The sequence below is a fragment of the Ctenocephalides felis genome, unplaced genomic scaffold, assembly GCF_003426905.1.
Source record: "Ctenocephalides felis isolate EL2017-DRISC unplaced genomic scaffold, ASM342690v1 CF-g0.4_SCAFFOLD_03570, whole genome shotgun sequence".
Classification (NCBI taxonomy): Eukaryota; Metazoa; Arthropoda; class Insecta; order Siphonaptera; family Pulicidae; genus Ctenocephalides; species Ctenocephalides felis.
In genome coordinates, this window is record NW_020539724.1 from 20,921,021 (window position 1) to 20,934,587 (window position 13,567).

The 13,567-nt window shown below is 27.5% G+C and overlaps 2 protein-coding genes across 2 annotated transcripts in view; one reads left to right on the forward strand and one right to left on the reverse strand.

The window, feature by feature from the left end:
- Nucleotides 1–1,454, reverse strand: part of LOC113383565 (potassium voltage-gated channel protein eag-like) — a 221,038-nt gene extending 219,584 nt beyond the window's left edge. Inside the window, exon 1 of the mRNA XM_026621822.1 lies at nucleotides 1,376–1,454. Coding sequence (XP_026477607.1) covers nucleotides 1,376–1,454 — 79 coding nt within the window. The remainder of the gene's footprint in view (nucleotides 1–1,375) is intronic.
- A 9,168-nt stretch (nucleotides 1,455–10,622) lies between these two features.
- Nucleotides 10,623–13,022, forward strand: LOC113382871 (proteasome subunit alpha type-3-like). Its single transcript, XM_026621118.1, has 6 exons — nucleotides 10,623–10,740; nucleotides 11,224–11,430; nucleotides 11,728–11,973; nucleotides 12,182–12,294; nucleotides 12,639–12,774; nucleotides 12,877–13,022. Exons 1-6 carry the CDS (start codon nucleotides 10,720–10,722, stop codon nucleotides 12,916–12,918), a joined length of 765 nt encoding a protein of 254 aa, XP_026476903.1. The 5' UTR covers nucleotides 10,623–10,719; the 3' UTR covers nucleotides 12,919–13,022.
- Nucleotides 13,023–13,567: the final 545 nt, after the last annotated feature.

Consider the following 13,567-nt stretch of genomic DNA (forward strand, 5'->3'; position numbering starts at 1 on the left):
GGTAAAAATTAAGGCGATTACATGTATCGCCCCCCTTAAGCCATTTTTTATATTTAATATATAGAGAAAAAATAAATTATGTGTCTTTGAAAGTGTGTAAACTAAGTGTGTATAAATACTATTAGTGATTATATATTTTAATTTATTGTGGTGATGCCAGAAAGGACCATTTTCACTTGAAACGAGTAAGTGAATAATATATATCACTCTGCTTGATATTAACTTCTTGTAAAGCTGATTTGATCCAGGGGTTCGCAATTACAAAGCGCAAGATGAAAACTAAATTTTCAGTGAGGGATAGAATATAAATTTATATTTTCGACTTGAATGTCTAAATTGTATGTTGATATTTCAATTTTTATTTCCCTTCAGCCTAGATTGATAATAGGGTCATTTACTAAAACATCCCTACCAATAAAGACATGTACTAAAACTATAAGACTATCGACAAACTTGTGCACAACATCAAGGAAACGATTGATATGGTCCAGAAAGTTAGAAGAATCAATTTGCTCACAGGAAGAAATTGTGGCTACATATAGTATTGTTACAAATATATATATATATATATATATATATATATATATATATATATATATAATTATATTCTTTTGTGTCATAATATTTGAGTTCACGTTATGTGCCACAGATGGCGCAGGAATTTACTTAATGACGTATGTTAATAACAAATATAAGAAACTTTCAGTTGGCGTGCGCATATATATATATATTAGGGTGGTCCTTAAAATGGTAAAAAATTTCAAATTTTTTTCCATGCTCTTTCCATACAAAGTTTGATTGAATTGTGCTTTATCCAAACGTTAATATTAAGAGCTGAAACTTTCAGAGAATTGTTTTTTATCGATTTGGAACCATTTCAGCCCCTTGGAGCAAGGAAATTCGAAAATGACCATTTTAAGGACCACCCTAATATATATATATATATATATATATATATGTGTGTGTGTGTGTGTGTGTGTGTGTGTAGGTCCGCCAAATAACTTTTGCGTATGAAAATGCTATAAAAAAAACTAGTGAATATTTCTTCAAATTTCTTTTTGTATTTAAAGTACAATCGTTCCGATTAATAATAGAGAATGATTTAATAAAAATATAATATAATAAACATAATTTTTTAATAGATTTTTATAGCATATCAGGGTGTGACAAACTCATTGGCCATCCAAATTCAGGTTTGTTACATTGACTTGCAATATATATACCGCATATAATTTGGCCCGCCCTAATATTATTTCATATATATAATAAAGTTTAATAAGGAAATAAACATTGTCGAATTTTTCCATGTTAATACAATAATATACATTTCGTTACATAAATTCTAAATAAATAAGAATATCAAAAAAAAACTTACGTTGCGAATTGGATCTCCTGATGATGTTTTCCAGAAACGTATTTTGAGGAGCAACTAAGCCCCTTCTACCTCCTGGCATTTTATATTATTAGTTTAATGAAGGCGTATTTTTATATATTATATATTAATAATATATAATATATTCTGCTTTCACAGTACAATTTTTATCTTAATGTAATCATATTAAATTTCAGAAGCTGGTTTTAAATTCGATTACTCAAATCGTTAATGAAGAGATTTTGATTTATATTTGTATTTAGTATTAATTTAATTAAATACTGTTTGGTTAATGTATTTATTTGCATATTAGTAGGTTATTATAATTTTTAAATTTAGAGTTTGCAGCATAAAATTATGCTTCGAGGAAAGTGGACTTCAAAATTTTAGAATCTTTAGACGTTTCATTTCATAACTTTAGCTTTTAATGAAAATTATAGATTGTTAATTAGTCAGAGGCCTAAATTAATCTTTGGGCCAATATATTTATGGTAGTTTGAATTAATTTTTAGATAAATCAATTATCAACTAATAGACCACTGAATTAGTCAGTTTTATTGCCATTAATATTCGTATTGCCATGAATTCAAAATCGGCGTATCACTTTCTCTATAAATTTTCAAAAATTGTAATTTTCTTGTTTCTCAAATAATTTTCAATTTTTGTATATACTGTAGACATCGTAGTCGATTCATGATTAACATGAACTTACAAATATATCATCAATATATTTTAATTTAACAGGTTATTTTTTAAATCATTCGGGGGATGAATAGAGCCCCTAAAGTGAGCCCTTCGTCATTTTATTCTTGAATACGATTTCAACCTCATTTTTTACGCCTCAATCCAAAATTTAGTGAAAATGTCATACATTTATCCATACACCTTTGATGATTTCCATTTGTTTTTATTATTTTTCAGAAGGTGGATCTAACTTTTGAAAAACGTATGATTTCATTTTTTCCAATTTATTTAGTCATACTTTCCAAAAGCTTGTTTTCCACACCCAATATGTAAATGAAATTTTTGTTTCCATTGGCATTTATATATTTGAATATGATATTTGTATTCTTCTCACTGATATTTTATTTATATATTTATTTTTAGTTTAATATTTTTTTGTACAACGCAGTTTTTCGGGAAGCTGGCGCGGACAATTTTTTATATTGAGGATTCAAATTTGCATTATTGATGGTCTCGGATTTTAAATATATTTTTTAATTTATTGGAAATAGTATCACATCACTTCATTAGAATAGAATTCAAATTTTTAAACTGTTTTTTGATTGAACTAACACTTAAATAAACATATAGTTTTTTAATGTTCTGTATTTTTGGCATACATTTATTGCTTTTTCGTTTTAATAATAAAATCACAACTTTGATTCTTCTGTGAAAAATATACATAAAATTTTAATTAGAATATGTTGAATTTCAGTATATTAAATTTTTGACACTTTCTACATTATTTTTAAATTTGGAAAATTTCAAAACGTGTAAAAAATCGTCCCTCATTCCATTGTGAAAAAGAAATACTTATTTATTTATAAATAAACTATTTTTCACTTTAAAATAGTGCAAATAATTGAAGTTTAATTTTGATTGTCTAAATAAAATATAGACTGATATTCTCAATATAATGCAGTTTATTAAAAATAGTTTTTTTTAAATCTATTCATACATTTAATAATACTTGCGTTTATTGACAACTTTTGCATATATTTTACTGCATAATAAAAATTCCACAACAAAACAACGCTATAATTTGTTATACATATCTAATTCATTATTACGATAATTAATTCATAATATTAAAATAAAAATATAAGGCTCTCACTAAGTGAGTGATCAAAAAATTTTGAATAAATCAAATATCAAATAGCAAAATTTATTAAAAAAAATTTAAACATAGGATTTAATATTGCTTTAAACGTAGAAATGAATTAGGAATATAAATTACCTTGTATTGCCAAAACCGTAAAATGCAAAAAATAAGGAAAATGAATTATAGAAATCTTTTATTACATGGGGAAATAATAAATGAAAATATATTACAGATGTAAAATTTATGCCATGAATATTACAAGGTTATTAAGTTGCACCATATCAAAAAAGAGTTTGATTTAAAAATAAAAAAAATGTATAGTTTTCACTAAATCAAGAACAAAAGATTTTGAAGTTCTAAAGACTTGTACCAAAGCAAATAAAAAATGAAAAAATATACTATTCATGAAAATTTTGCAAGAAATATCACTAGAATACCAGAATAAAAATTTAGTTTAGATATCACAAAAAAAGTTGTGAAGTTCTCACTAAACCAAAAAAATACTTTTACTACCAAAGTAAATAATAAATGAAAAAATATATTACTGGTGGAAAATTTAAGAAATGAAATTTTAGGAATATTATTTGCACCATACCAGAGTAAGAATTTACTTTATATATTAAAAAAATTGTATAGTTCTCATTAAACTCTCTAAAAACGAAAAAGATATATTACTGGTATGAAATGTATGCAATAAATATCACAAAAATAATAGTTGCATTATTTCAGAGTAAGAATTTAGTACAAATATTGAAAAATATTTAGTTTTAACTAAACCAAAAACCATAGTTTTCACTAAACTATAAAAACGACTTTAAAGCTTTTTTACCAAAGCAAACAATAATAAAAAAATATATTACTAGTGGAAAATTTAGGAAATGAAATTACAAGAATATTACATTACATTGCACCGTTTCAGAGTAAGAATTCAGTTTAAATATTAAAAAAAATTAATAGTTCTCACTAAACCAAAAAAAAACTACTTTAAAGCTCTAAAGACTTTTACTACCAAAGCAAATAATAAATGAAAAAATATATTAATGATGATACATTTTTGCAATAAATATCACAAGTATATTATTTGCACCATTTCAGAGTAAGAATTTAGTTTAAATATAAAAAAAATTATAGTTTCATTAACCCAAAAAAAACGACTTTAAAGCTCTAAAGACGTCTATTACCAAAGCAAATAATAAATGAAAAGACTTTATTACCGATGAAAAATTCATGCAACTAAATTACAAGGATATTATTTGCATCATTCCAGAGTAAGAATTTAGTTTAAATATAAAAAAATGTATAATTTTCACAAAACTACTGTAAAGCTCTTGTTCAACCACATCAATTTTAGGAGTGTAAAATTTATGATTAAATTTTTTGGGGTTTTTGTATAAAAAATACAGAAATTCGTGAAGAATCGAAGTGAAACGGACACTGAAATATTTAGTTTTAAATTTTATAAAGCTTGGCCCGTTGAAAGATTTATGTTAAAATTTAGAATTTAATATAAGCAAGCCATCGGATGTAGTTTTTACTTATATAAATTCATATTCATAATTTGAAATTATGTTTAAAAACCTTTTCAAGCAAACGTTAAAGAAGTTCTAATAATGAGAATGAAGAAATAAACTTATAAGTTTATCATATTTAAAAATTAATAATAGAGTCTAAATTTTAAGTGAATGAGAAAGCTTACTGAAATAATGTCATATGGAGCGCTAGTAAAATATATAATGAATTGCCAAACGATATTAAGATGACCAATGATGACGATGAATTTAAAAGAAAAATAAAGAAATATTATAAGGAAATTGAAGACAAAGAAGACTGAAGAGTTATATAAAGATATTTTAATTATAATAGATATTATATCAATAAAATAGTCAAGTGAAATGTATATAGAAAATTTGAAAACTGTTTTTATAATCTCTCATATCAGGCACCTCTGTCTGTATGAGATATGAAAATAAGGTATATATATATAAATAAATAAAAAAAAAAATATAATCAAATAAATAAAATCTGAGTAAGAGTCAAATTCTAAGCAAGGTAGACCGCAAAGCTGGGCTTAGATATAATTTAGCTTCGCCCTTTGGTTAAAAATCTAATTAATATTACATGTTTCATAGTTATTAGGTATTACAATAACCATAACATAAAATTATCAATCGATATTTGTAATGACACGCGAGACCACCGTATCACAATCGAAATCCTGAGCATGAAATCTTCGCAACCGAAGTGTCACATACTAAAATCACACATACACTTAAATATTATCTGCATCTTAGACGCACATTAAATAAATCAGAAAATTCACACATATTATTATTACATAACACTGTTGATTCGGTTACTTCGTAAAGTTATTGTTTGCAATGTCTTTTATGGTAAAAAGTTTGTTTTTCTAATTTCGATTTTCGCAGTAGCGAATGACACAATGGAGTTTCCGAACGCCTGTGTAGCTACGCAAAGAATGTGGCATTGATGTAAGACGGGTTGAACAGGGCGCAAGCGCTCTGGACGTTTTGGGTGTGGAGGGATTCTCAAACTTAGATGGTGCCGATTTTGGGACATATTGTAAAGTGACTATATTTTTTATTTGAAATCCGGAACTTGGGGGTGAAGTTAAGTGACTTAAATATGATTTTATAAATATTTTTTATGAAAAAATTATATATATGTATATATATATATATATATATATATATATATACGAGGTCTGTTCAAAAAGTACCCGGAATTTTCGTTTTTTCAAAAAAATATTTATTTATTCGTCTACATTAATGTGGTCCCCTTCAAAGTAGTCCCCCCCAGATATAATACACTTATGCCAGCGTTTTTTCCAATTTTGGAAGCACCCTTGATATTCACTTTTTGATATGTTCTTGAGCACTCTCAGCGATTTTCTTCAATCGAGGAAAACCGCCGTCCTTTCATGGGTCTCTTCAACTTTGGGAATAGGAAAAAGTCACACGGAGCCATATCTGGTGAATTTTTGCACTTTGCAACACTTTATTTCATTTTTTACGCAAAATTTAATACAAATTCTTTGACTTTTCAATTCTTCCATTGTAAAAATCGCCGAGCTCAGAAAAACACGTCGAACCTTAGCGACTACCACAGACAAAGTAAACAGTGAATATAGCTGAAAATTTCATCATACTTTAGGGGCATGTATACCAACACAATAAAAAAAAAAATTTGACAATCAGACACTCCAGACCCGCGAAATTTAATTATTAGTAATTCCGGGTACTTTTTGAACACACCTCGTATATATATATATATATATATATATATATATATATAATAAATACAGGAAACCCCCCTTATAACACGGTACTTACATAACACGAATTTGCTCTAACACGGTTGAAGAATTCGTACCTTCCTCCTTATAACACGGTACTTTTAAAGCACGTGTTCGCTCTAACACGGTTCGAGAATTGAGCAAAACCCTAATAAAATAAAAAATACAGTAAATCCTATAAAAATCTAAAATTAATATAATCACAGTACAATAGCTCAATAAATGTGATGAAACTAGTGCAAAAATAACTAATTTTGATACTTATCATTCGAGCGTGTTCGTTCTATAGAAAAACTAGTTGGTTTGGTATTTAGCCTTGAGGCAAGTTACATGAACTTCCCGATATGTGTAAATAATCGACTTAATCAATAAAAAATAAATTAATTTATGAGTGATTAAAAGTATTTCTAGTGGATTTATTACACATACATCACTTACGATACACATCATTGCAAACGAACGAACGAACACGTTAACTCGGAGTATTTTGTAAAAGCAAATTTTCACAAATCAATAATTTTAATTAATTAATAATTATAATTCAACCAGTTTCCGTAGGACTTTAATGGTTTACTATGTTCAAGACCAAGTACACTATCGTTATACCAACTAAATCATCTAATTTTATTTTTAACAAACGTCAAAAAGACTACTCATTTTCTCCAACTTTGATAAATTTTTAAAATTAAACGACTTGTCGTAAAGCCAAGTATTCAGTAAGTTCTATAAGACCATGATATATATCGGCTAAAAAAGTTCCATAAAAATCGGCCTAAATTTATTTTTCAACAGTTAATTACAAGAAAACGGCTCGGTAGATTTTCACCTAAAACTAATCAGTATCATTCCCAACTAATATCTTCCGAAAAGTTTCTTATTTTTGACTTTCTGTAGGGTCAGTTATTGTAATGGGCCGAAAATCGAAATTGAAAATTTTTACATTTCTCGACGTTTTGAACGTTTCTGAACATTTTGGCATACCTCAGAAAAAAAAGATGTGTGTGTGTGTGTGTGTGTATGTATGTATGGATATAATTTTTCGTCCACGTTTTCGGGCGTACGGATCAACCAATTTGAATGGTTCAAAAAACATTCGATTTCTATTGATAGGGAGATGTGCTGATTAGTTTTTGGCAAAGGCAGGTCCAGCAGTTACGGAGATAATGAGCAAAGAGTGCAGAAAATAGAAATCGAGTTTTTGAGAGAACGAAGCATCCGATTTGCATGATTTAAAAAACATTCAATTAGTAATGACGGGGAGAAGTGTTGAATAGTTTTTGGCAAAGGCGGATCTAGCGGTTTTGGAGATACAGAGCTAAATGTGCAAAATATGGCAGTTTTTGAGAGAACTAAGCGTTCGATTTGAATGATTAAAAAAAACTTTCAGCTTGTGTTGACAAAACAATTGCTTTTGGAAAAAAAATTAAATTCAATTTTTTTTTCATATACATATCGAAAATAATTCAGATTTCAAATTTAATTCTGGCTAAAGTTTTAAAGCTCACTTATATACTTTAAATGAATATTTTTACTATGTGATTCAGTCAAGTTATAGTGATCGCAAAAAAATCGAAAATGAAAATTTTTATATATCTTTACGTTACAAAGGTTTCTGAATATTTTGGCATACCTTTGAAAAAATGGATGTATATGTGTGTGTGTATGTGTATGTATGTATGTACGTGTGCGTGTGTTTGCGGATACAAATTTACGTCGACGATTTATGGAACACCGATCAACTGATTTGAATATTTCAAAAAACATTCGATTCGTATTGATAAGGAAACATGCTGATTAGTTTTTGGCAAAGGCAGGTCTAGCCGTTTCCAAGATACGGGGCAAAATGTGCCGAAAACGGTTACTCCGTTTTATAAGAGAACGGGGCGTCCGATTTGAGTAATTCAAAATACATTTTATTTGTATTGACTAAATGAAGAACTGTTCAAATTTTTGGAAAGGCAGGTCCAACGACTTTGGAGAAAAAGTAAAAAAATGAGCCATTTGGCGGTCAAAAATGAACATTAGACATATGCACATCAAATTATCAGATATTTTATAGAGATTTTAACATTAAGTATAATTTTTGTTTACATTCCCATAAGTTCCATACCAATGTTTACGCGTTAGACGGCGACGCGGCGCTTACGCGCTTTGATATTTCGTCTTTATGCAGTTAAAGCAGTACGATTGCTTTGAATAAAAGTTCAGAATTTCCAAAATATTTCAAAATAAATGATTTAAATAGAATGATTTAATATGGTTCGAAATTCTATTAAAAATGTGGAAATCAGAGACTGTTTCGGTCTAATAGGGATGTACGATCACCTCAATCGTTAGGTGTCAATCGTAGTTAAATATTTCTAAGTAAAAAACAATTTGAGGAGCAGTTAATCTGTAACCTTCAAACAAAAATTACAGATAAAGTCGTTTCGCTTCTTTTAAATGTTTCTTTAGAAAAGTCGTTCTAGGAAATGACGGACAATTCCATCCTAACTACTACTCTACAATGTCTGTTACAAACTTTATTAAAATTAAAACTTAAAAAAAGAACAAGATAAATTTTCCTATAAAGATATTTAAAGAAATGCAATATGAAATTCTACAATGTCTGTCACAATCTTTATTGAAGTTAAAACTTAAAAAACAAGATAAAAATTTCCTATAAAGATATTTAAAATAATGCAACATGAAATTCTACAATGTCTGTCACAAATAGCGAAAACGCTAAAAGAGAATGTCGTTCTAAACCAAATAGAGGAGGCTGAAGAGAATCAAGGAAATAATTGAAATTTTCAAAATTACTAAAACTAAATATATCAGTTATATATTTAGTTAGAACCAGTGGCGTCGGAACCACTGGCTGAGCCCACCCATCAATCTCAAAATATGATATTGTCTAAAATGCCTAAAACATAGAGAACACTCATCAAAAATTTGCTTCCGATACCACTGGTTAGAACTCAAAGAACAAAATAAACAACTCCTATCAATATTTTCAAATCGTCGCAATATGAAATACGGCAAAAGTAAAAATAAAGTGTCAAGCACCCTATCAGACTTATCTTACTAGAAAATGGCTCCATTGTTCTGAAAAATTTGCTGTAAAATAGCGAAAACGCCAAAAAAACAAAATGTCATTATATGTGGATTCCAAAAAAAAAATTAGGAAATCACTTAAAAAGAAACAAGAAAGCAATTGAAGTTTACAAAACCACTGAACGACTTATTCTTAAAAATGAGCATAACACAAGACAAATTGTGAATTTTGATTTTTGAAAAAATAAAACTGATATGAACACTGTATGGAGTGCTACTAAACTATTTAAGGGTCTCCCAAAAGCAATCAAGATGGCCGAAGAATAGTATAAATTCAAAGATAAATGACAAACGTATTATGTATAGATGCTTTTTATGGTCTTTTATACCAGACACTTCTGCCTGAGATATACAAAATGTATTAAAATTGCAAAAAAAAATTGATTAATATCAAAAGCGATATAGATTTAGAAACACTGTATGCGAAAATATTTTCCTCGTAAAAGCATTGTTTCGAGAGCAACCAACACGCCTAGATCAGTAATGTTTAAATAGAGAATTTTATATGAAATATTAATTTGCCTTATTTGTCGCGGAAACTCTAGATTAAAGTATCAGATTGTTACAAATTTGATTACAAACCAATTGTAAATTATACCAACTGGGTATACGAGTACATAACGTATATTAAATTACTAATCCGTTCAATATTTGCAACTACAGGTTGTGATCCAAATTAGGTTTGACATTTGCAATATTTAGTGAAGTAAAACAACAATTTGTTGTACTTACCTTATTACAACGGTTGTTTTTTATGGCCACGGCCCTGTATGCAATCGTAAAGTCCATTTTAATCATTAATACACATCCGACATTGTTCATTTTCAACACATCACAAACACATCTTAATTAAAAGCCGACTAAACTAACACTGAACTCAACAATTTAATTTGTTTAACGGCTAGTGAGCAACTTCAAGTGCGAATTTGAAATTTTAAATAGTTCTCAAATACTCAATCTGGCAATACTTTTGAACATTGCGTTTGAATTATTGCATACCTGGCAACACTGCATTAATTTGATGTTTCAAAAGTGTTTGTTTCTGCTGTTTCATTCCGGCCAAATATAATTTTTAATAGTTTTGTGAATAACTAATAAGTTTATAATATTAAAATGAGTTCAATTGGAACAGGGGTATGTTTTATATATCATATTTTGTTACCTATATAGTTAAATGATAGTACATTTTTTTACATAGTCATCTAATTTAGAGGTTATATATTTATTATTGTATAATTTGAACATTATTTTAAATACAAAAATATTTAAAATAATAAATTATACACTTTACATATTATTTATAAAAAACATATTCATCAAACGTTAGATTCATATATTTATGCGGAAAAAGTTATGTTACACTTTTTATTAAATCTTAATTAAATACATCACTTGCAGTACTCTGTGCGCAATTTAGAACTTTTTATATATGTGAAAATACTTATTTAAATGTCTACAAATATATGTGTATATATATGATGTGTATTTACTATTGAACTAAATTTAGTATTGTACTTGTCAGTTATTTGAACCTTCGATTATTATGAAGATTACTGATATTGTTGGAAACTAGTTATTCTCTGTTGTTAACTGTTAGTTTTAAATATCTTTTTCCAGTACGATCTCTCAGCATCCCAGTTTTCACCAGACGGTCGTGTGTTCCAAGTGGAATATGCAAATAAAGCAGTAGAGAATAGTGGAACGGCAATAGGTCTCAGAGGGAAAGACGGTGTAGTGTTTGCTGTTGAAAAATTAGTTACAAGCAAACTCTACGAACCAGGAACAAATCCCAGAATCTTTAATATTGATAAACATGTTGGAATGGTGAGCATCATAATAGGATTGAAATTAGTAATATATTTAAAAGGTGCTAATAACATGTTTAAAAGTAATCATTTTAAACTGAAGACTAATTCAGGCGTTAAACTAGTAAAGACTAATTTCTGAAGATTACTTTTTATAAAATACTAATAATACTACCAAGTAATATTATTTTTAATTAATTTCTTTATCATATTTTACAAGATCGTATACTATATATCAATATAATCACATTTTAATATAATGAATTTACAACAATATATTTATTCCTGTTTTTAAATGAATTTTTCATCTTTTTAGGCAGTTGCTGGTCTGATCTGTGATGCCCGCGAGATTGTTTCTGCAGCTCGAAGTGAATGTAAATCATATGTTTCTCAATATGGTGTTTCTATTCCTTTGAAATTTCTAACAGAAAGAGTGGCTGGTTTGTTCCACACATATACACTTTACTCAGCTGTCCGGCCATACGGATGTGCTGTATTATTGGGAAGCTATGAAAATGAAGAACCAGTTCTGTATGCTTTAGATCCTTCCGGTGTAACTACAGTAAGTTTGAAAATGATCTTTTCAATAATGTAGTTTTGAGATTTTGATTCTCGTGGAGTAGCTACATTGGGTTTGAAAAGGATATAGTCGATCATATATTACATAAGTTATAAGTATTTTTATTTTATAAGAAGATATTTTCTTTAGCAATATGTTAGTAATATGAGCTTTCATGTGTGAATCAAATTAAATCAAATTTTTCTTTTAGGGTTGTTACGGTTCAGCAATTGGCAAAGCTAAACAAACAGCAAAAACTGAAATAGAAAAATTAAAATTATCTGAAATGACATGTAAGCAATTGGTCAAAGAAGCAGCACGAATGTAAGTTAATATTTTTTTTAGCTTATTTAACTAAAAATAGTTTATCAATGATGTTGCATTTTGTTTCAACTATTCAAATTAGCTTATTATATTAATACTCTTTACTGCTATGTTAAATTTAGATAAATATTTTTTTGTGTTCAAAATTGAATTTGAATTGAGAATTAATTAAAACTACAATCATAGGAGAAAATATTGAAATTTGTGATTTACTAAAGTCACTTGTATATTATGCATGAATAATAATATATTTCCATTTTATGAAGTATATATTTAATATAAAATTAAGAAATAATTATATAAGATTTAAAGAAATTGAATTATCATTTTGATATTTTTTACAGAATTTATTTAGTGCACGATGAGTTAAAAGATAAAAATTTTGAACTTGAATTGAGTTGGGTATGTGCTGAAAGCAATGGAGTTCATGAACGAGTTCCTGCTAGTGTTAGGCAAGAAGCAGAAAGCCAGGCGAAACAGGTATTTATAGACATAATTCTGCTAAAAACTATTGATGATGATATTTTTATTTTATCTACTGAAATAAAATATCGTTATTATATGAAATTTGAAATCTTTTAGGCAATGGAAGATGACAGTGACAGTGATACAGAGGATAATTAAAAATATATTAAAAGTGCTTGCTTGACTTAATTTTATATTAAAAAAATATCCTTTATATTTGCATTTTTATTTACTTGTTCAATTTTGAGATAAAATACAGTACCATCGCCACTTATCATCAATATTAAAATAAAATATGTGTAGAATATTTTGTACCTGTATAAACTGTTTATTTATGTTCTTGGCATATTTTTGATTGGTTTTGTTTAATATATTATTACTCATCACACATTTATAGTAATTTACTATAAATGTGTGGTACAAAAATGATATTTTCTTTTGCCGAAGAATTGTATTTTTATATAAAGAGGATTATTATTATGAAAAGTGAAGAACATAACAAATTTCTGACGAGACAAATTTCATATAAATTTACCTGAGTAAAAGTTGATATTTTAATGCAATTCTCCATTTTTACTAAATGGGGTTTATGATATTGCTTTATATCAGAATGAAGTTTACATTTTTCAATTGATACTGATTTTTGAATAATTGTGACTTATAAATCTTGATTAATAGTGCTGAGAAGGATATTTAAATGATTTACATGTTATTTTATAGATCTTTGATTTTTAATTTTTAACACAATATTTAGCTGAGATATTATTGGAAATAGTCAAAAGTAACTTCTTTTTTCAAACTCACTTTT

What these genes read in the sequence shown, in the direction of transcription:
- LOC113382871 (XM_026621118.1), top strand. Translation starts at nt 10,720, where the DNA reads ATGAGTTCAATTGGAACAGGG. An exon ending in TTGATAAACATGTTGGAATG is followed by an intron (nt 11,431 to 11,727) that starts GTGAGCATCATA and finishes TCATCTTTTTAG; the next exon opens with GCAGTTGCTGGTCTGATCTG. An exon ending in GTCAAAGAAGCAGCACGAAT is followed by an intron (nt 12,295 to 12,638) that starts GTAAGTTAATAT and finishes TATTTTTTACAG; the next exon opens with AATTTATTTAGTGCACGATG.